General features: G+C 50.3%; 2 protein-coding genes across 4 annotated transcripts in view; one reads left to right on the top strand and one right to left on the bottom strand.

Annotated features, from left to right (window-relative positions):
- DTX4 (deltex E3 ubiquitin ligase 4) overlaps positions 1-16,232 on the top strand; it is a 35,409-nt gene extending 19,177 nt beyond the window's left edge. For all 3 annotated transcript variants that reach the window (XM_044259380.1, XM_044259379.1, XM_044259381.1), the window contains exons 6-9: positions 624-776; positions 3,864-4,025; positions 9,600-9,689; positions 12,819-16,232. In XM_044259380.1, the coding sequence (XP_044115315.1) occupies positions 624-776; positions 3,864-4,025; positions 9,600-9,689; positions 12,819-13,052 (639 nt within the window). In that variant the 3' untranslated portion in view covers positions 13,053-16,232. The remainder of the gene's footprint in view (positions 1-623; positions 777-3,863; positions 4,026-9,599; positions 9,690-12,818) is intronic.
- A 644-nt stretch (positions 16,233-16,876) lies between these two features.
- Positions 16,877-21,210, bottom strand: MPEG1 (macrophage expressed 1). The gene has a single exon (XM_044259378.1). It carries the CDS (start codon positions 21,090-21,092, stop codon positions 18,939-18,941), a length of 2,154 nt encoding a protein of 717 aa, XP_044115313.1. The 5' UTR covers positions 21,093-21,210; the 3' UTR covers positions 16,877-18,938.
- Between the last annotated feature and the right edge of the window lie 200 nt (positions 21,211-21,410).

Here is a 21,410-nt window from a genome sequence, read left to right on the forward strand (position 1 = left end):
CCCCGACCCCGCTCAGCAAAGAGCTGATTGATTGAGTCTAAGCTACCTTTCCATGAATAGTCTGAAGATAAGACGAACGGTATGATAAGCTATGGGAGCCGACTTTTCAGTGGGTTTGATGTAGATCGGCGGTTCTCAGCCGGAGGGGATTTTGTGTGTCTGGGGGGAGGGGCAGGGCTTGTGGGCACAGGCCAAAGATACTGAACACCCAGCGGTGCCCAGGACAGCCCGTTCAAGGAAGACTGCTCCAACCCCAAATGCCAATAACGTCGAAGTTGAGAAATCCTCTTGCGGACTTCTTTAAATACCCCTCTGGTACACTTGGGGTACAATTCCTTTGCAAACATTCAGCTTAAAGGGGTCTATGAGCAAGAGTCTGTTTCCTCCCATAGTTTTGGGGGTGAGCCCTGGACCGACGCCAGCCATTATTGGAAGAATTGTTCTGTCGTGTAAAGTGAGATAAGGCTGTATTTAGATTCCCAAAAGCACGTTCGTCTATACCTTGGTTTGTGGGTTTTCTAGAAGAGCAGCGGGGACAGCTGCTGGACCTCACGGTGATGTGCTCTGGCTTCCAGGCTGGTGAGAGCTGATGGTCTCTCTACCCTGTCCCCTCCTTCCCTCAGGACTGCACCATCTGCATGGAGCGCCTCACGGCCCCCTCAGGCTACAAGGGCCTACAGCCAACGGTCAAGCCTGAGCTGGTGGGCAAGCTGTCCAGATGCGGCCACATCTACCACATCTACTGCCTGGTCGCCATGTACAACAACGGCAACAAGGTTAGCCCCGGCCCGTGGGGCACCTGCCACCTCCGCTGCTGGGCCCCTTTGGGGTTGCGCCCAGGCGATCGGCTGTTCTCAGCAGCATCAGGCCTCCACAAAATGATAACCTGTCTTAGGCAACTGCTCCCAGTCTCTACACGGGGTGTGACGGTCTGAGAGCTGTAGACTTCCAGTCCCTGAAGGTTCTTGGGGCTGGGGAGACGGAGATGACCGGGGTCGGGGGGGCGGGTGGAGGAGGGGTGGTGTCCATTGTACACGACCAGTGTAGACGGATTTCCTGAAATTGCCCGTCCTTCTCCAGGGCTAGTGATTTTCAGTTACAATTCATTTTGTATGGACAATTTCAAAACACCCTCAATTGCCCCTTCAGAGGCATTAGGACTGTTGCCGAAGTATTCCTGCTAGTCCCTTCGAACCCCCCTGTTGGAGAAGGGGAAGGGCATTTGTTTGTTTATTTTTAAGATTTTATTTCTGAGAGAGAGAGAGAGAGAGAGAGGAGAGAGAGCACTAGCAGGGGGGCAGAGGGAGAAGCAGACTCCCCGCTGAGTCGGAAGCCTGACGTGGAGCTTGATCCTGGGACTCTGGGATCATTACCTGAGCTGAATGAAGGCAGATGCCCGACCATCTGAGCCACCCAAGCACCCCATGGGAAGGCCGTTTGTGATGCTCGTCTTGCCCATTGTTGATGATGGAATGCTATTCCTTTATGAAGATGGTCCCCAGGAATCTGGTGGTCTCCTTAGATGATAACTCTCTCTTACACTGTCTGAGCTTTCACGAAGCCACTGACTTTTCTCCTGTTCTTTGCTGTGCCACAATAAGCATCCCTCCATCTCCATGAATTCAAGTCCTACTTGCTTCTCCAGACCGGCTCAGATGGCATCAGAGTCTGAGATTTCCCTGATATCTCCAACTTCTTATTCATCCCCCGCCCCCGAAAAAACTCTGGCTTTGGGAGGCTGCTCTGGACTTCTCTTGCTGTGGGAAAAAGCAGAGGCAGGAGAGGTAGCAGACCCAAGCTTGACCTGGTTTAGCAACTGGATGACCTTGGGCAAGACTTTCAATCTCTCTGAGATTTCATTTTCCACCTGGAAATGGAGATAAAGAAATACCTAGTTTATAGGGTATTACCACCATTATTATTCAAATTGATATCTCCTTGATATGATAGCTGTAATTTTCCCCTTCATCTTTATATAGCCTGGGATTTAAGTTCCCGTAGTGCAGACCTTGGGATCTTTGTCTGACTCAGAGGGCTCATGCTCAGTCATTGATGCGTGATGCCTGTCCAGTCTGGTGTTCAACTTCCTGACCCTAGGTTAGGAAGTTTCATTGGGACTTGGCATTTTAAGGGGTTATTCTGGATTTAAAAGGGTTTTCTAGCTCATTGATTTCCTTTTTGGTGTCCGTTTTCAAGATTAACCTAGCACCTTTTTGTATTTATTTCCATAGTGCTTCAGAAATATGTTCAAGACACTATCCTTTATTCTTTTAGCACTAATACTTTGAAGCATGCATTTAAAATTTTCTTTGCACAGAAGATGGAACAAAAGGACCCAGAGAGAAATGAAGCGATTCTGCCAGAGCAGAGAGCGGGACCCTGGGCTCTTGACCCCAAGCCTTGGGTTCCCATCCATCCATCGTATGAAGGAAACTTCTCCATCATCTTCAATATAAGTTTTTCTTTTAAATTCTTGGAGCTTCCTTTGAAAAGTCCCCAGATAGCTTCGCAGAGGATCTCAGTCCTCCTAAGATGCTGCAGATGTGCTGGAGAGCTCCTCTCCCAGCTGCACAACAGCCCTTTCTGCACACATTGCTCCCTGCTCACGTCTTCCTTCTCCCCCACTCTCTTCTGGAAAGCCTGGGAACAAGGCTCCTCCCAACCACGTAGGCCAAGACTCGCTGGGCCGCCCTGTGAATCCAGGGCCTCTTATATCTCTGCATCCAGAGTCTGGTTCTGCCCCACAACCACAGCCACCAAGGTGCTATGGAGAGCTGGGGGTTTACACACACCGGCTGGGGCCCTCACCTTCAACTGTGCTGTGCCTCAGTTTTCCTCTCTGTTAAAGGGACTCATTTTTTAAGGCTAATAATAATAATAAGGCTAATATTCCTTTTCAGGTGAGGGCTAAATGAAACAAGACATAAACTCTGTAGTAAGGTATAAAATGCTATAATTAACGGCTCCTTCCCTCCTTCACTGTGTGGGCAGACCTTATCCTCCCTCCTTTAAAGCCAATTCACAGCTTTTCTTCAGGGACCATTTCCTTAAAAGTTAGCTTCATCTACTCCAGCACATGGCGCCCACTTTGTCTTCTCAGAGCAGTGGTTTGCAAACCTGGAGGAGCATTAGATTCGGAACAGAGATCATAAAAACACAAATAACATTTAGATACACCTCTTCAGGGTGTATAACCCTTCCTGTGGGTTATCTAATTTAATCCTTCCAACAACCCGGTGAGATAGATACTATTATCTTCTTGTTTTGTATATAAAACAAAACAAAAAAGCAAAAAAAAAAAAAATCAAGACCCAAAGAGGTTAATTAACTTGCCCAAGGTCACACAGCAGGTGGATGGCTGAGCTGAGAATCAAATCCCGGTAGTTTGACTTCAGAGTTCTTACTCCTCCTCCTCCTCCTCCTCTTCTTCTTCTTCTTCTTCTTCTTTTATTTAATTTTTTTACTCTTAACCTCTGTGCTCTGTAGCCAATCCCCCACCCCTGACCAATCCAACTCGGTGTCCTGGGGTGGGGTCCAGACATCTTTATTTCTAGCAAGCTCTTCAGGAGGTGGTGATGCTCGGCTGTTTGGCAGTGGCTGCCCATAGTGCTTCGTTGTCTGTCCCACTTGCTTGGTACTTAGCGGCTCAATAATGACTTAACCTGCCCTCGGGAGCTGGTCTCCCTTGCAAGGGTGGGGTCTCTCTTACATGTCCCTTAGCAGGGAGCCGAGTTGTGGAATTTACTTTTTCGGGTGCATCTTGTTCCCCTGGCTCTTTATCTTTGTTTCCTTCCAGTGTTAGGGGAGGAGGTTGTTAGCCAAACTGATTCCCAATCCGGCTGTTCCTGCCTTTGTCCCCTCAGGATGGGAGTCTGCAGTGCCCAACCTGTAAGACCATCTATGGAGTGAAGACAGGCACTCAGCCCCCGGGGAAGATGGAGTACCACCTCATCCCTCACTCCCTGCCCGGCCACCCCGACTGCAAGACCATCCGGATCATCTACAGCATTCCTCCCGGCATTCAGGTGCGCTCACTCTCGGCCGCTGGCGGGTTTTGTTTTGTTTTAGGTTTGCATGTTGGCAGGTGATATGTGTGTCTTAATCTGTTCAGGCCACTGTACCAAAACACCACAGACTGGGTGGCTTTGAAACAACAGGAAGTCATTTCTCACAGTTCTGGAGGCTGGGAAGTCCAAGGTCAAGGTGCCGGCAGATTCACTGTCTGGGGGTGCCTGGGTGGGTCAGTTGGTTAGGGGACTGCCTTGGGCTTAGGTCATGATCCCAGGGTCCCGAGATTGAGACCTGCATCAGGGTCCCAGCTCAACAAGGGAGTCTGCTTCTCGCTCTGACCCTCTCCGCTTTCCTGTTCTCTCAAATAAATATAATCTTTAAAAAAAATAATGATTCATTGTCTGGTAAGGGCCTGCTTCCTAGTTCCTAGATGTCTTTTTGCTGTGTCCTCATGACACGAGGGTCGGGGGGCTCTCTGGGGTCTCTTTCAGAAGGGCGCTGATGCCATTCAGGAGGATTCATCTTAGCCTCCCCCCACCCCAAGATCCTTTCTCCAAAAAATCCCATCACCTTCGGGGTTAGATTTCAACCCATTAATTTTGGAGGGACACAGTCTTTCAGTCTATAGCCCTCCACCCCTCTCTGTCCTTGCGTGCAAAAGGCGTTCTAGTCCAGTGAGTTAAGACTCACTCCAGCATCAGCTTGAAAGTCTCAATCCAAGGTCTGGCCTACAGACCATGTAGACCAGAGGTAGGAGAGACCCCACGTTCCTCTCCAGCTGGGAACCCGTGAAACCGAACAGGTTATGTCGTGGTGCCCCCAGGACCTGCATTGGTGTCCTTGTGAAAAAAGCCCCCAGGGACCCCTCCCCGACCCCTTGCCACATGGAGGCCACAGGGAGAAGACAGATGCCTGTGAACCAGGAAGGGGGCACTCAGTAGACGTTGGGTCTGTTGGTCCTTGGCCTTCCCAGCCTCCAAAACTGTGAGAAATACACTTCTGTGGCTTAAGCCACCCTGTCTGTGGTATTTGGTTAGGGCAGCCCAAGAGGGCTAAGGTAATTTTACACTATGGAAAGTTTCCTTTCTCCCAGTCTCACCCCCTGCCCCCAGCCTTCCATTGTTGTGCTTACTTTCTTATGTGTCTCCCGGCTTTCTCTCTGCCTGCACAGCAAAGATCGTTTCCAACCTATCCATCCGTACACAAAAGATGACATATGAGACACCCTGTTCTGCACTCTGCATTTTTCAATTAAAATATAGTTCGTAGATCTTCCCTTGTCAGTATATCTTCCTCGTTCCTTCTTCGCTCTGGGTGATAATCCATCGTATAAATATACCGTAATTTCTATTCAACAGTCTCCATTTGATGGGCATGTGGATTGTTTCCTATCTTTCACTACAACAAATAATGCTGTAGGGAATAACCTTGCATTCCTGTGATTATATCTGTAGAATAATTTTCCAGAAACAGAAATTTTTTTTTTTGTCAAATCGTATTTGCATTTAATACTTGATAGATGTTCCCTGCCTTTGATTTTTGGGGACACTTCTCTCCTCTTTTGATTCTTTGAAAGATAGTCCTAAGGAGCAAATAGAACAATATTCTTGCCAGTAAATACAAATACGTTCCTTCCTTCACACATTGAAGATTTTCTGAAATGATCTAGGGTACTTACTGGATTCATTTGTTGGGCAAATATTTATTAGTTCACTCTTCTTCCTCCCTCCTCCTTGCCTTCTTCCATTTTGTCTCTCTCTCTCTCTTTTTAAGATTTTATTTATTTATTTGAGTGAGAGAAAGAGCAGGGAGAAGGGCAGAGGGAGAGGGAGACGCAGACCTCCCGCTGAGCAGGGAGTCCCAGTACGGGGCTTGTTCCTGAGACCCCGAGATCAGGATGTGAGCTGAAGGCAGATGCTTGACCGATGGAGCCGCCCAGGCGCCCCTGTCTCTTATTTAACAAATACTGGAAGATGGATGATGGGCCAGGAGCTTTCTAGGTGCTGGAGTAACAATGGTGAACAAAACAGACGGTACTTGCTCCCCTGAAGTCCCCACTCTAGGGGGGATGAGGAAGGCAACACAGATGCACAACCAAGTTTCTTCCAACTGATGATAAGTCACGTGGAGATATAAAACAGGGGGTGGGGTGGGGTGATGACAGTCTGTAAAAGAATTGAATAAAAACCTTACCAGCCAGTCTGGGAAAACACATACACACCACTAAACCGTAGAGCCAAACACGGTGTGCACTGACGCCACACAGGGTCTCCAAAGTCTGGCAGACCAGGGTTCTGACCAATGGCTGGCTCCTTATTGGCTAGGACTTTGGATGACCACTTGACCCTTCTGAGCTCAGCTGTACAGCTGGGAACCCTCTGTGCACGTTGTGGTTTTGGGCACAGAGCTCCGGTGCTTGTGGTAAAGGAAGAGGGCTTATGTCTGTCTGTCTGTCTGGGAGGGCTGGGAGGAGAATGTCCAGTGCGGGGCATAGGGTAGTAGGGCCTTAAGAGCCATGAAGAAATGGAAAACATTGGTAGTGGGAGGACACAGCAGGGTTGTAGCGGAGAAGTGTTGGAGGCCCACGAGGAAGAGCTTAATTTGGGGCTTATGACTTGCATAGGTGGGATGGGAGGAGGGCGCGTGGAGGATGGAGAAGACGACACCCTGAAGGGGGACCGTGGCCAGGCCGAGGAGGACGCCAGCCTGTGTACTTGCCAGGCTGTGGGGAGCCCTGGGAGGCTGCTGGGCACGACTAGCGGGATGGGAGGTTGTGGAGGTCGGAATGCGGCTCAGGAACACCAGCGCGGCAGGAGAAGTTAGTGGCTGCTACGGTCCTGGGGCCCGAACACGGGAGGCGCTGGGGCCCGGCCGGCCGTGGTGGCAAGTAGAACGACGGGGGTCGGGAGGGGGGTGGGGGGCAACTATCTCACAGGAGGCTCTTTTCCCAGCCTCCGGGATTGATGAACGGAGAGGTGGTTCCAAAGGGTAGAGGGGCTCCCAGCCTGTGTCAAGGGAAATGCATCTCTCTGGGGTCGGGGCAGCGGCTCGGTAGACCCACCCCTGAGAGTCTGCAGCAGGACGCCCAGGGCCACGTCCGCCCCCATCCGCAGAGACTCCCAGAGACCCCACAGGCTTGAGCTTCCAAGAAGAGTGGAGAACGTGAAGCTCCGCCTTCAGAGAACGATTCCCTGGGGGAGAGACTCTGATGGGGGGGCGGGAGGCAGAGTCGTGACTGTTCCGCTTAGCGACAGGCTGGGAGCAGGCAGCCTTGCTGGGTCCGAGCCAGGCAGGCGTCTGTGTTGGCCGCACCCTGGGCACGTCCCAGGCCGGTGAGGCTCAGGCAGAGCCGTGGTGGGAATTGGCCCTTCCGTTTGGCAGCCTGGCCGACAAAGAGCCGTGGCTGTGAACGTGTTGTAAATGCGGAATGATGTCACATGAATACGAAACTCAGGGCTGTCAGGTCCTGCATCTCCAAGAAGACAGTGTTGCGGGGCGCCTGGGTGGCTCAGTCCATAAGCCTCTACCTTCTGCTCAGGTCATGATCCTGGGGTCCTGGGATGGAGCCCCGCATTGGGCTCCCTGCTCAGTGGGGAGCCTGTTCCTCTCTCTCCCACTCCCCCTGCTTGTGTTCCCTCTCTCTCTGTAAAATAAAAAAATATATATATTTAAAATAAAAGAAGATGGTGTTGCCTCTCTCAAGTGCCCACAGGGACCTTTCCCTTCTCCGATAGTGCACTTACGTCATTCAGTTTGCGAAACGGTAGATGATTTTGTTCCACCCCATTAAAATTGTATTTATTTATTTATTTAATTTTTAAAAAGATTTTATTTATTTATTTGACACAGAGTGAGAGACAGCGAGAGCAGGAACACAAGCAGGGGAAGTGGGAGAGGGAGAAACAGCTTCCCGCTGAGCAGGGAGCCGGAGGAGGCCTGGGATCATAACCTGCGCCCTGAGCGGAAGGCAGATGCTTATGGACTGAGCCACCCAGGGGTTCCTTACAATTCTTTTTTGAATCACAGGATTTTAACATCAATTTGCAACCACATCCATTATTTACAAAAAAACCCAAAACCAACAAAACCAAAAGTCTGTATTTTCTTTCAGTTTTGTCATTCACGCATTCATTCACTCGTTCACTTACTTTTTTTTTTTAAGGTTTTATTTATTTATTTGATAGACAGAGATCACAAGTAGTCAGAGAGGCAGGCAGAGAGAGAGGAGGAAGCAGGCTCCCCGCTGAGCAGAGAGCCCGATGCTGGGCTCGATCCCAGGACCCTGAGACCATGACCTGAGCCGAAGGCAGAGGCTTTAACCCATTAAGCCACTGAGGCACTCCATCGTTCACTCATTTTTTTCAGCCAGAACTCATTTACCATTTGTAGGATACCTTGTGCCAGGAGCTGCGTGGAATTATCATTATTATATTGGCTTCGTCTAGAAGGGATTTTTCAAGGGGTCCCACAGAAGGGGGGTCAGAGATGCTCAGAAATTATAAGCAGACATTTGTGTGTGGACGGGGCCGGGTTGGGGGAAGTATGTGCCGTGGTCCTGGCCGAAAATGCCGCTTTTTTCGTGAGTTGCTAAGGGGACCTGTGGACGCATTCTGGACCCTGATTAGGAAGCCTGGGTTCTGGGTGAATTCTGAGTCAGTTCCTTTCCCACCCAGCCTCAGGAGACAGCTTGCCTAATTGAGGTATTGGTGAACCCCCACGTTCACTGCAGCGTTATTCACAATAGCCAAGGCAGAGAAGAGACCTAAAATAAGGGTCCATCAGTGGATGAACAGATAAAGAAGAGGACAGCACGGCCCCTGGCTTGGAGGCGCTTTCGTGATTCTGAGTAGTCTGGAGGTAAACAGTTCAGTGTGCCCTAGGAAACCTGGACTTAAGTTTGGGCAAAGCCGTTGGAGGAGCCCTGTAACCTCTCTGGGCTGCAGGTTTTCCTCTTTTGTAAAAGCAAACAGCCAGCATAGCGGATGGGTGATGACGAGGAACACTTACCGACTCTTACTATGCACAGGGGCCCAGCACACTTCACATTCATATTCTCCCTATTTAGCAGACAGGGAACCAACACCCCGAGAGAGGGCTCCAGCCAGCCCCTCTGGGAGGTGGCAGCTCTGGGTCCACACGCGGGTCTGAAGGCTTCACTGTGCATGCGTCACATCACTCCTGTGACAGCTTTGCGATCTGTTTCCGCCTAGACACTACGACCCTTATTATTGTCATCATTATTTGCATTTGTCACAGTCTGTGTCCCTTCATTAAAAGTATTTTTTGAAAACTTGGGCATCTGGGTGGCTCAGTCGTTAAGTGTCTGCCTTTGGCTCAGGTCATGATCCCAGGGTCATGGGATCAAGCCCTCATTGGGCTCCCTGCTCAGCAGGGAGTCTGCTTCTCCCTCTCCCACCCCACCCCCTGCTTGTGTTCCTTCTCTTTCTATTCTCTCTCTGTCAAATAAATAAAATTTTTTAAAAAAGTTTTTTGAAAACTTGTCTACAGCCATAATACCCTCCCGACCCCCGGAAGGGGCCCAATCTCGTCTGAAAACTACCCTTGGCTGTATTTCTTTCTGCTTTCAGGGGCCAGAACACCCAAATCCTGGGAAGAGTTTCAGCGCCCGTGGCTTCCCACGACACTGCTACCTTCCAGACAGCGAGAAAGGGAGAAAAGTAAGAGCGAGCATCTGGGTGGGGTGGGGGAGGATTTCCTTCTATGTCAGGACCCCAGGTTTTGCTTCCTGTCGTGCACAGACTAAAAAGTGCGGGGTCTCTTTTTACTCTAAATGCACATGGTAACTAAGGTCATATTTAAGTCAGCCATAGGTAAGGGTAAGTATGATTAGAATTTTTTCTCTTGCAGGGGTGTGGTGGCAGGGTTTTTTCCTCTCCTGGATAATACCAGCAATAATTCATCTATTTTGGGATCCTTTCTCTCAGGCTTTGCTGCTTATTAGCTGCTGGTCCTGGGACCAGCACCAGGGCCACACCTAGAAGCTTGGTAGAAATGCAGAACCTTGGAACCTGCTTCATTTTAACAAGATCCCAGGTGATCAGACAGCACGTTAAAGCTTCAGAGCCACTGCTCTGGGGCAGGGAATCTTAATTTGGTGGAGATTACTTTTTTTATAATGTACTTTTGTATTCTATGACGGCTCCAAAAAGGCAGAGGGAAAAATCACTGGGTCTCTGGATTCCCAGTGATTTGTGGTCAGGCTTCAGTGGTTCTATAAATTATAAAGTTAGAATAAAGTTTTTATGTTCGTTTTTCTGTGGCAAAGGCCAGAAAGTCATTGAATTTTCTAAAACTTCCCTAATCTCAAAAAGGATAAGAACCATTGATCTAGGGGGGTGTTGTGCCCCTTTTTGTGGGGTGCTGGGGGGCAGTGTTGGGCAAGAGGTGGATTGATTTTATTTTTTAAGATTTTTTAAATTTATTTGTGAGAAAGAGAGCACAAGCAGGGGGAGGGGGAAGGGAGGGAGTAGGAGAGGGTCAGAGGGAGAGGGAGAAGCAGGCTCCCTGCTGAGCTGGGAGCCCAGTGTGGGGCTCGATCCCAGGACCCTGAGATCATGACCTGAGCTGAAGGCAGAGGTTTTAACCCACTGAGCCACCCAGGGGCCCCACTTGACTCCTTTTCTAATCCTGCCACTGCCAACCTAGTAAATACTTCCGTCTTTCACCTGTCACCGGGTTAAGGATCCTCTTTTGAAAGTAGGCTCCATGCCCAGCATAGAGCCCAGTGCAGGGCTAGAACTCACAGCCCTGAGATCAAGACCTGAGCTGAGATCAAGAGTCGGAGGCTTAACAGACTGAGTCACCTTGTAGCCTCCCAGGTTAGGTAACCAAAAGCACAATTTCTAGCATCAAGCTGTTTGTTGATAAGAAATAAACCAGAAAAAAACAAAAAACAAAAAATTGTTCTGATACCCTTCCCTTCCTTCTTTATGATGTGCTGTCTTCTCAGCTTGGCATACAGACCTACTACAGTGTGGGTCTAAGCCTTCCCCTCACACTAATTCCTCACCTCTATACTTCATTTGTCTGCCGGTCGGGGGCCCTAAGCTTGGACTCTTGCACAGCAAGGTAATAAGATCATGGGTTTGGGAGCCGGATTGGCCTCAGACAGAGCCTAGTTCTGCATTTACCAAATGTGGGGACTGGCATAAAAGATGAACATTCTGAAGTCTTAGTTTCCGGACCTATAAAACAGTGGTGACAATTTCTATCTGCGCAGACAGGATGTTGTAAAAATTAAATGAAAATAGCATTTCTAAAATGCCCAGGGTGTTGACAGCTGTTGTTGTAATCACATGTGCTTTGGCTCATATTTATTTAATGTGTCTTCATGTCCTTTTCTACTGATATACAGGTGACTCTTTAATAACTCAGGGGTCAGGGGTGCTGGCCCTCATCCTTCTGAAGTTGATATCCAAATACAACTTTTTTAAGAAAAGATTTATTTGAGAGAGTAGGGGGCGGAGAGAGAAAGAGAGAGAGTAGGAGGAGTGGAGGGAAAGAATCCTCAAGCAGATGCCCCAGATGAGAGCCGGACCCTATGCAGGGCTCCATCCCAGGACCCTGAGATCATGACCTGAGCTGAAATCAAGAGTCACATGCTCAACCGACGGAGTCACCCAAGTGCCCCGTGGTAGTCCTTTTTGGAATCCTGGGCATTTTCATCAGATGCTTTCTTCATGCTGGACAGGGTGGTAGGCAGTTGTCTTACTCAACGACAATTTTTTATTTAAGATTTTATTTATTTATTTGACAGACAGAGAGCACAAGTAGGCAGAGAGGCAGGCAGAGAGAGAGGAGGAAGCAGGCTCCCTGCTGAGCAGAGAGCCCGATGTGGGGCTCGATTCCAGGACCCTGGGATCATGACCTGAGCTGAAGGCAGAGGCTTTAAACCCACTGAGCCAACCAGGTGCCCACTCAACGACAATTTTTAACAATTTAGCTGAATTAGAACATTCTGCAAGCCCTAACACCTCCTGGGGTCTCACCTATTAAATAGAGACGATAATAACCCCTGCCAGATCTGCCTGCAGGTGGACTTGTGAGGACCAGGCCAGCAAACAAATATGAGATAGCCTGGTAGAGGGATGCCTGGGTGGCTCAGTCGTTAAGCGCCTGCCATCAGCTCAGGTCGTGATCCTGGGGTCCTGGGATCGAACCCTGCATCGGGCTCCCTGCTCAGCGAGGAGTCTGCTTTTCCCCTTCCTTCTGTCTGCCAATCCCCCTGCTTGTGCGCACGCTGTCTGTCAAAAAAAAGAATAAAATCTTAAAAAAAAAAAGAAAAAGCCTGATGTCACAGCATTTCCAACCCCATCACTGGAGCACTATGGCGCGTCTTTAGCTGCGTGTGCTCTAATACTACATTTGGGGGGTGGGAGGAGAGGGCACAGCTTCAGAAGCTCTAGGATCATACGTTCCTTGAAGTCCTAGGTCCTATCTTTTAGCCGTGTTGCTGGCAGCTAATGTTTGTTGAGTAGCGTGAGTCAGTCTCTACTGTGAAAGTGCTGGTAACATTTAGCAGATCATCATTGCCATTTTGTAAGTGAGGAAATTAAGGCTCAGAAAGGTGGCATCATTTGTCCAAGTTCACACAGTTCACCAGTGACAGAACCAAGAATTAACTCGTGCCTCCCTAACTCTACATCCAAACGCTTTCTTTTCACTGTGCTTCTTGGGGCATCATGACGCAAATAGAGGTGGACCCTTGGGAAGGCTCTACTGTCCAAGGCATACTCTTTGACCAACATTAAATGTCTGCCTTTGGTCTCTTGCCTTGACTGGCTTAGGTGCTGAAGCTGCTGCTTGTGGCCTGGGATCGCCGCCTCATCTTTGCCATTGGTACCTCCAGCACCACGGGCGAGTCAGACACCGTGATCTGGAACGAGGTCCACCACAAGACAGAGTTCGGCTCTAATCTCACAGGTCATGGCTACCCGGATGCCAATTACCTGGATAACGTGTTGGCTGAACTGGCTGCCCAGGGCATTTCTGAGGACAGCACTGCCCAGGAGAAGGACTGAGCTGGGGTGGGGTTGGGGGGTCTATGGTCCAGGAGGGGCCATGGGGACCACAGGGCAGGAAGTGGGAGGGTCAAGGTCGAAGTTGGTGCCATGCCCTCCCGACTCCCTCATCTCCCCTTCTGTCCTGTCCCCATCCCCCATCCCTCCCGGCCACAGTGGGGGAGGGGGATTGAGTAAGGTGACGTCATTCATAACCCTCATCCACCACAAAGGAAACATGGGATGAGGGCCGTCCTCGGTCTGTTCCCATGGAGTTTTCGGTGCTGGGTAGGCAAGAACCCCCCACCCCCCTAAGTAGGGGGCATGGTCAGCACACTTAGGGTATGGACATTGCAAGGGCACTCCATACCCTGGCCTTGTGAAGCCTGAGGTTCAGTACCTTAGCTGGCTTCTTGCTGCTTCCACTCTCCTTTGAGAGCGGAGTTTCTGCTTTTCTCTCCTCCTCTGGAGGCGAGGAGCTCTCACTGTGCAAGATTGGGGGGAAAGGGGTGAACCGCTTAACTGCTGTGACATCAGAAATCAATGCCTCGTTGTACAGCAAGGAAGCACTTCCCGCCAAGAGGGTCAGGGAAGCAAAGGTTTCTGGGAGCACATTCAGCTCTCATGATAGTCCCTGGCTTCTCTGAGCCCTCCCTCTCACGTTTTTGACCTGTCCAAAGAGGCATCTGGTTCTCTTGTGTGGATGGATGGACTCTGGGATTCCTCTCTGGGGTGGCATCCCATGATGTTTCCAGCCCCTCTCTGATCAGACCAGAGTCTGCATCCCACTTAGCATCTGAACTGTCCTCAGGGAGAGGAGCCCATAGCCTTCTTCCCAACTCATCCCAGACCAGCTCAAAGATTCCATGAGTTTCATCAAGTCACTGTGACTAGAGCCCATGTTGGGCTCTGTGCCATCTGTGTATGTGCATCTGTGTGTGTGCGTGTGTGCACCACTGGGCAGGTTGGTGGACAGTCCCATCCTGTTCTCCCGTCCTTTTTGCGAACTGTCAGACTCCAGGTCTGATGGGGATCAAACAGTCCCGCTGTGGTTCCTTAACCTTCCTCACCCTTTGCAACCCATCCCATAGTAAACTTGGACCCAGATGCCCCAGGGATGTGCTTGGGGAGACGTGTAAGGTGAGGGCTGGACTGACCCCTTTTTATATCTCTTTCAAGATCGGATCTAACCAATTCACCCAGTCTTGTTTCTATGAGGGCTTTGATCTTTCTCCATGCACATTTGCTAATCAGAGCCCTGAGGTGGTGCTGGACCCCCTCATCTATCACAGATTGAGCTGGAGCATGGAGGGAGACTTTTCAGCTCATTCCTAACAGGGCTGGGACCACATCGTGGTCCAGTCCAACCTGCGTTTGGGTTGTCTATACCCTCTCCAGCATTCCTCTTGCTTTCCACTTCCCTTAAGGAATGAATTGGGGGTCAGGGAGGAGAGAAGGGGGATCAAGAAAGGGAAACCCAAATCTCCCTTAGAAAGTGGGTTCTTTGAACTATGTGTTTGGGGGAAGTTCCTCTGGATACTAATTTGAATTTATATACCTCATGTTTTGGGGGTTTGACGTATATATATCCATATATATTTCATAATATTTGGAAGGTTTTTGATGCTAGAAAAATGAAACAAAAGAACCTTCAGAAATGGTACTTAAGTTAGAACGCGAAGCCAGGCTTTCCTGCGAACTGGCTCCATAGCTGCTTGCTGTTCGCCCGCAGCCGTTTTCATGTTGATGGGACCAGTGGATTCACCTGAGAGTCCCCCAGTTCCTTGGGACATGCTGGCGCTGAGCCTTTCTTCATTCTCCAAATGGCTATCAGGATGCTAACTGGCTCCAGCAGAGGGAGCTCTGACAGGAGGAATTGTTCCTGACACCCTCGGTCGGGTTTCTCCTGTCGGCCGCCTGCCATCTTATGTTACTAGTGGACCAGGACTTGGGGCCTGAGTTCACGGCTCCACAGGGCACAGTTTCCTACCACAGTCGGGAGGAAGGGACCTTGCTGCAGTGTTTAATATCACACCCACCCTCTGCCCTTTGCCAGGCTATGGTGTACCAGAGATCGTGGAAGAGCCTCACTGGAGACCTAGTCCCATCCCCGCCTTCAGCGGGAGACCCGGGTCAAGTGTCTGCCGAGCTTCTCACCCATGGGGATGAGGAAACAGGTTGAGGGTCAGTGGGTAGAAATACATGGCTGTGGAGTAGGTGGGGAGAGGAAGAAAATACACCCTGACCCCTGGCAGAGGGAGAGGCTGGTTTCCCTGCAGGAGGCAGAAGAAGGGATGGGTGGGGAAGGGGCGAGGACTCCGAGAACGGACCAGGCAGGTCGGGTGCCAGGGGCAATTCCTCTTTCAGGATAAGTCTTTGTACCTTCAAGACTTCTCCCTTAGGGTGCTGACGACGTCTGCACCCTGGTTCTCTTCTTCCCTGGGGTGCTCTGTAGGCATGATCTCACCCTCATGCTGCTCCTCTTGGGGGCTTTCTAGGCAGAAGGGGTCTTGACTCTCCTTTCTAACACTGCGCCAGGCGAGATGTGGAGGGAGGGGGTGTCCCTTTGCCCTTTCTCTGTGCTGGCCCGGAAAGGCACAGTCTCTGGCTCAATGAAAACACTGCCAGCAGGGGTCCTGAGCACCCACCCCTCTGACACAGGATGTTTTCCCACCATGGCTGTTCCTGCTGAGTCTCCTGGCCCGTGAGGGGAATCCCATGCCTTTCCTTTCATGCACCAGCAGCCTACTTTGTCCCCTCCTGAGTCTGCAGGGATGACGAATGGGATTGCAGACAAGCTCTGTCAGATGCCCATCCCTTAAAGGTTACTTGTGTATATGTGGTTGTGTGTGCCTTTGTGTTTCATACCCTTTCCCCCACCTTTTTTTGTAAAATTTGGACTTCTCTGTGGTTTTACACTTAGTCAAAAGTACTCGTCCTGGTATTGCACTGTTGTGTGCATGAGTGGGTAGGGGGGCAGGCCCCGTGTGGTACAAGAAAGGGCCCTGTCCTCTTTTCTTGTCTGTGGTCACTGGCAATTGAGTGGGGGTTTTTCTGGGAGAGGGAAGGTGAATGTCCTAACCTAAATCTTCGTAACTGGTGTTTTGAAGTCCTTGGTGTTGCTCTGTGAGAGGACATCGCCACCTGGTGCTCATAAGGTGTATGTGCAGAACAATAAATGGCAAGTGAACAAACCACAAATGGCTGTTAACCTTCTGCTTTTTGCAGATCAGGGCACCTAAATACGGGGCACGTGGGGCACCTTCCCCAATCTGTAAGCAACCACAAGACCAGAATGGGGGCGGGGGAGTCCTTCTCTTTTTTTCCCCCCCAAATCTTTTGCAACCACGCATTTGACCAGGGGACCTGGTTTGACTTCTAGTTCCTCTCAAGAACTAGACCGCATGGCAGGGGAAATTTAAGTGAATCTATGCAGAAAAGACCGCCTTAAAACACGTGGATGTTTGCTTCTTACAGTTCTTTCCACCTGACTACAATGTAGCGGATGTTTCAATAGTTTGCCAACTGTTGTTTCTCAAGTAAATGTTTAGTATTAATCATCCCGATACTAACGCAAACTCGAAATGCAAATACAAACCTGCCCTTATCACCCAAATGTGTCGATTTCTGAGAATCTAGAGAGTGTTTTCGCGGAAGGTGGGGTTCATCTTTCCACAGAGCCCAGCCTGGGCTCCCGGGTCAGGACAGCAGAGCCCATGAACTCCCCGCCCTGGGTTCTGACTTTGCAAAATGATGTGATGGCTGAAAAATGATGTGATGGCTGTGGGGGGGCTGAAAACCCCCCATGTTCTCATTTCCTGTAGATGAGCAGTTGGACAGCGTGATTCTTCAGTACACATTTTAATGCATATTTATGCATAATTTTGTTAGAAATACAAGTTTGAGAAGAACTTCTATTTCAAAGGGCAGTTAGTGCATTAAAAGTCTGAGAGCCGTTAGCTGCACTTTGTCTCTCTAACTCAGTCGTCTTCAAGGAATTCATGGGGAATTTGCAGAAAAGCGGTTAGTTCAGCTGAAACTCACCCACAAAACACCCAGAGGTTTAGGAGAATATTTTAATGTTTAAGTGGCAGGATTCAGAGCGGAGATTGCAGAAATCAGTGTTGGTGGCTGGGCAGCCGGGAGAGGAGGGCTCTGGGAGACAAATGAGTAGCCTCCTTCCCATCTTCCCACAGGCTGGGATGCTTCAGGCTCCTCGGAAGGATTTATGTAAGCCGAAACTCGTGATTGTGAATGTTAACAAGGCGAGGGCAGATTATCCTTTACAAAAATTAACTCATTTGTGGCATCTGATTCAGTGAAGGGATATTTAATTAATTGAAAATGTTGTAGAGAAGGTGTGCCTGGCTAGCTCAGCCCAGAGAGCATGTGATATTTGATCTCAGGGTTTGTGAGTTCAAGCCCCATATTGGGAGTAGAGATTAGTCAATAAAAAATTTTTTTTTAGTGTCATAGAGAAATATTAATAAACTCACCCTAATTGTTACAATTCGATGAGACTGGTATTAAAATCAGGCAAATCTCCCCCCCGCCAAAATAGAAAAAATAAATAAATAAAATTGGACAAAGCCCCAAATGCCAGGAAACAGTCCTACATCCTGCTGGATGCCTGAAGGATGTCTGCCGGAACTGAAATAAATGTGTCACGAATGGTGTTGGATGCCTTTTTTGTTTCATTTGAAAACATGGATTTGATCATGACTGCCCCTTTCCTGCTGGGCGGGAAGAAAAAGATATATAATTGGTAGTTTCTATTCTGTTTTGGTTTTAGGGAGGAAATAATACTTTGGTGTGGGCTTACTTTGACTTCTTGCATTTTCCCTTGTCTCCCGCCCCTAGAAAAATGCAGACTTCTTGCTGGAATGTGCTGGGTGGGGGGAAGGGGTGTGTGTGCGCACACTTGTGTTTGGGGTGTGCATGTATGTTTGGGGGTGCACATGTGTGTGTTTGGTATGTTTGGGGGTGCACATGTGTGTGTTTGGGGTTACGTACAGTGATGTGAGGAAGGGAAGGGGAGGCGTCCCTCATGGATGAAGAAAGGGTAGTACTCTCGAAACAGAGACCAGGAAACTGTAATGCTTCTTCTACCCCAATCTGCAGCTCCATAAGCCAGGCAGGGGGTTAAGGGTAAGGATTTCAGTTTCCCCTGAGCGCCAGGATCTTGTCCAGTTCTCATCCTTTCTTTCCTCACGCCTTGTCTCGAAACCGTCCCTTCTCCCTTAACCTCCTAATAGAAGATTGTTAAGTTAAAATATTTTTGAGGACCTTATGGCACTAGCCTCAAATTCAAGAGTGGCTCGATCTGAGTGAGTCTGAATCATGGCTGGAAAGCTAGAATACAGAGACTTCGTAGAGACAACATCTTGCTGTTCAGATAAGCTTCGGAGGACCCCATGCATTGATACAGAACCCTCAAGGCTGAAAATCAGTGCCCGTGCGGGACTTCCCATATCTTATGGGTGAAATTTCAGCCCCCAGGACCATGAAATCCAGAGAGATATTTAAAAAACAAAACAAATTCTTACAGCTCGTGAATTGGAAACCGATCTCGGATTAAATACAGGGTCCCCAAACCCAAAGGTCTGCATGCTCCCTGCTCTCTTTTCTCAGGGCTGTAGTCAGGTGAAGATAAACAGTGATGCACACAGAGAAAAGACACCCCCTTCACGTTTTAGCCCCCAGGATGACCTTGGCTTAAAAGGCACGTTGGCTGTCCTAACCTCCCCAACCCTGTCCATGCAACTCTGTGGCTGGGAGCCCTAAGGAAGTCACAAAGTTATACCTACATTTTCCTGCACCTGCCACGCCAGTCCTCAGGAAGGCAGAAGTGGAGACAGATAAAAGGCAAGCATGAAGAGATGGGAGAGGCGTTTCCAGGGGAGAGATTCAGGCTGGACTCCGCTCCTGTTCTTGGTCAGGGGCACCTCCAGCGTCTGCAGTGCTCACAGCCAGACTCTGCCTCTCATCCTCCAACAGCTGGTAGCCCCTCTTCTTGTACTTCCGGGTGCCATAGACGGCCAGGGCGATGGCGGCTGCCAGGACAGTGGTGACCCCCACTGTGACCCCAGCTGCTGCCCCTCCTGACAGACCACCGCCATCCCCACGGATGACCTTCATGGCCCTGCGCAGCTCTAACGGCTCCCCCAGCCTCCACTGGTGGGTCTGGGAGTCTTTAATCCAGGAGCTGGCCGTCTCACTGTTAGTCACTAGGACGGTGTTGGTGGCAGCTTGACTCATGAGGGGTGGCTGGGTGTAAGGGGGGAGCCTGGCAGGCGGCAGAGCCCCTCCTGTGAAGAGCCCGGACTTGACGCAGTAGGACACTTGGCATCCATCACTGATGATGGCCAGGTGTTGGCTGAAACCCCCGGGACACTTTTTTAGCGAAGGTGTCCCCAAATCTTTGGATGCGGCAGAATTTACCAAAGGGTTCCCGACTGCACAGCTAAAGAAGCCACCAAAGGGGACTGAAAACCTGTATCCCATCTCATAGTCCAGGGAGGCACATACCTTGAGGCTCTCAAAGAGCCGCAGTGGAAGATAGCCAGCCGGGCAGGACTGCGCGTTGGTCAAAGGGTTTATGCTCTTACCACTGAAGAGGCCCCCAAAAAGCAGTCCTGAGTTTTCTGGTATTTGGCCGCTCGCCACGCACCAAAAAGCCCTAAATTCAGCCTTTGCCACCCGGAACACGTCTTCGCATACCGTCTTGCAGAAGACGAGGAGGGTGCATTTCCGCCGGCACTCCAGGTGGTTGTAGCCGTCCTCGTGGATCTGAGAGAGCAGCTGGACTGGGGAGTAGCCAGAGGGGCAGGAGAAATCACCAGTGAGGGGGTTCTTCTGCTCCAGGTTTTGGCAGAGTTGGACAACCTCCTTCCCGGAGAGCTGAGTGCATTCCTGATAAACTCCTCCGAAGGAGAAATTGGTCATTTTCCCCTCGCAGGAGCCGTCATCCGTGTTGGCCTGGAAGTTGAAGTTGGGAGAATTGACATTGGTGCATCCAGGGTAGGTGTTGAACGTGTAATAGCGCCTCACGGCAGCCTCCACCGTCCTGGACAGCTTCTTGACCAAGGGCCCCGGCAACTCGGGCAGCATGTCGGGGTTGATGAAGAAATGCAGAGGCAGGCCAGCGCGGTCGATGGCCACCAGGTGGTTGGGGATGCCCTGCTGCCAGGCCTGGAGGGTGATGCCCGGGTAAAAGGGAACCCCTCCGATGCTTTGCACCCTGGAGTTGGTGCGGTTGGAGAGGTAGCTCTTGGTAAGGGCGCTCTGCGAGGTGTAATTCTCCTCAACTTTGTAGTTCACGACGTTCATGAAGGCAATCCCAGCAGAGGCAGTCACGGCGGTGCGGCTGCTCTCGCCGTCCTGTAGGAACGAGGCTCGGATGTGGTCCTCCTGGATGAGAGCTGCACCGGCATCCACGCTGGTGATGACGTGGGTGCCGTAGTTGAGGACCAGCAGTTCTGCGAGGTAGGTCGCCATCCGCGTCTGGTTGTTCTCCAGGCGCTCAGAGATGTCCATCAGCTCCTTCTTAAACCTCCAGCTTAGCTCTGACGCTGAGTTGATCTTGACGGTGTAGATCAGGTTTCTCACCTGAACCCGGGTAGTCACAGCTTGGTCTTTTACTTGAAGGGTCTTCATCTTCTGGAAACCAGAGGAGAATTTGCCATTGACTTTGGAATAGAGGGAGAGCTCTGAGTTGATGGAGAAGGAGGTGCTGCTCTGGTAATTCACCCAGGACTCCAGGATTTCAGAGTTCATCTCTAGGTTGCTTTGTTTCTGGGCGATGCTGATGATTTCATCGGGGATGATGTACTGTCCATCTTCCGTGGTCCTGCAACCCCTGTAAGTCAGGTCCATCACCCGTCCCATGTCCACATTCCGCAGGTTATCCCAGCCCCCTCCGGGTAAGGCTTCTAGAACAGGGAGTTTCAAGGCGTTCTTGCATTTTTGAAATCCAGCCTCATTCGTCTCTCCCAAAGGCTCGTTCGTGTCAGCCCACGCTACCACTGCCCAGAAGAGGACAGCACCCGTGAGGCCGTTCATGGCTTAGACAGTCCCACACACACACCAGCCCTAAGCAGCAGCCAGCAAGCTTGGTACAAACTGAGCAGAAGGGAAAGAAGGCAGCTGCGGAAATGAACACATACAACAGTTCTCCCAAAGCCACCAGTTCCTCTTCAGGCTAGTCTAATTACAAAATAGGGAAACGAGAGTTGGTTGGAATACAAAGGCCCATCAGGACTTTGAAAAAATCATGTTGTGCTAGGTATGCAAAGACAGCCCTGTATCCTTAACCGTTAACTGCCCCAACGGCCCACCTCTACCCCCAGCCCCAGGCTGGTGACTCTGCCCCAGCAGTGA

This window comes from Neovison vison, chromosome 7 (genome assembly GCF_020171115.1).
Source record: "Neovison vison isolate M4711 chromosome 7, ASM_NN_V1, whole genome shotgun sequence".
Classification (NCBI taxonomy): domain Eukaryota; kingdom Metazoa; phylum Chordata; class Mammalia; order Carnivora; family Mustelidae; genus Neogale; species Neogale vison.

Bases quoted from the DNA above. Each gene is read 5' to 3' on its own strand.
- MPEG1 (XM_044259378.1), bottom strand. From the start codon at position 21,092: ATGAACGGCCTCACGGGTGCTGTCCTCTTCTGGGCAGTGGTAGCGTGG.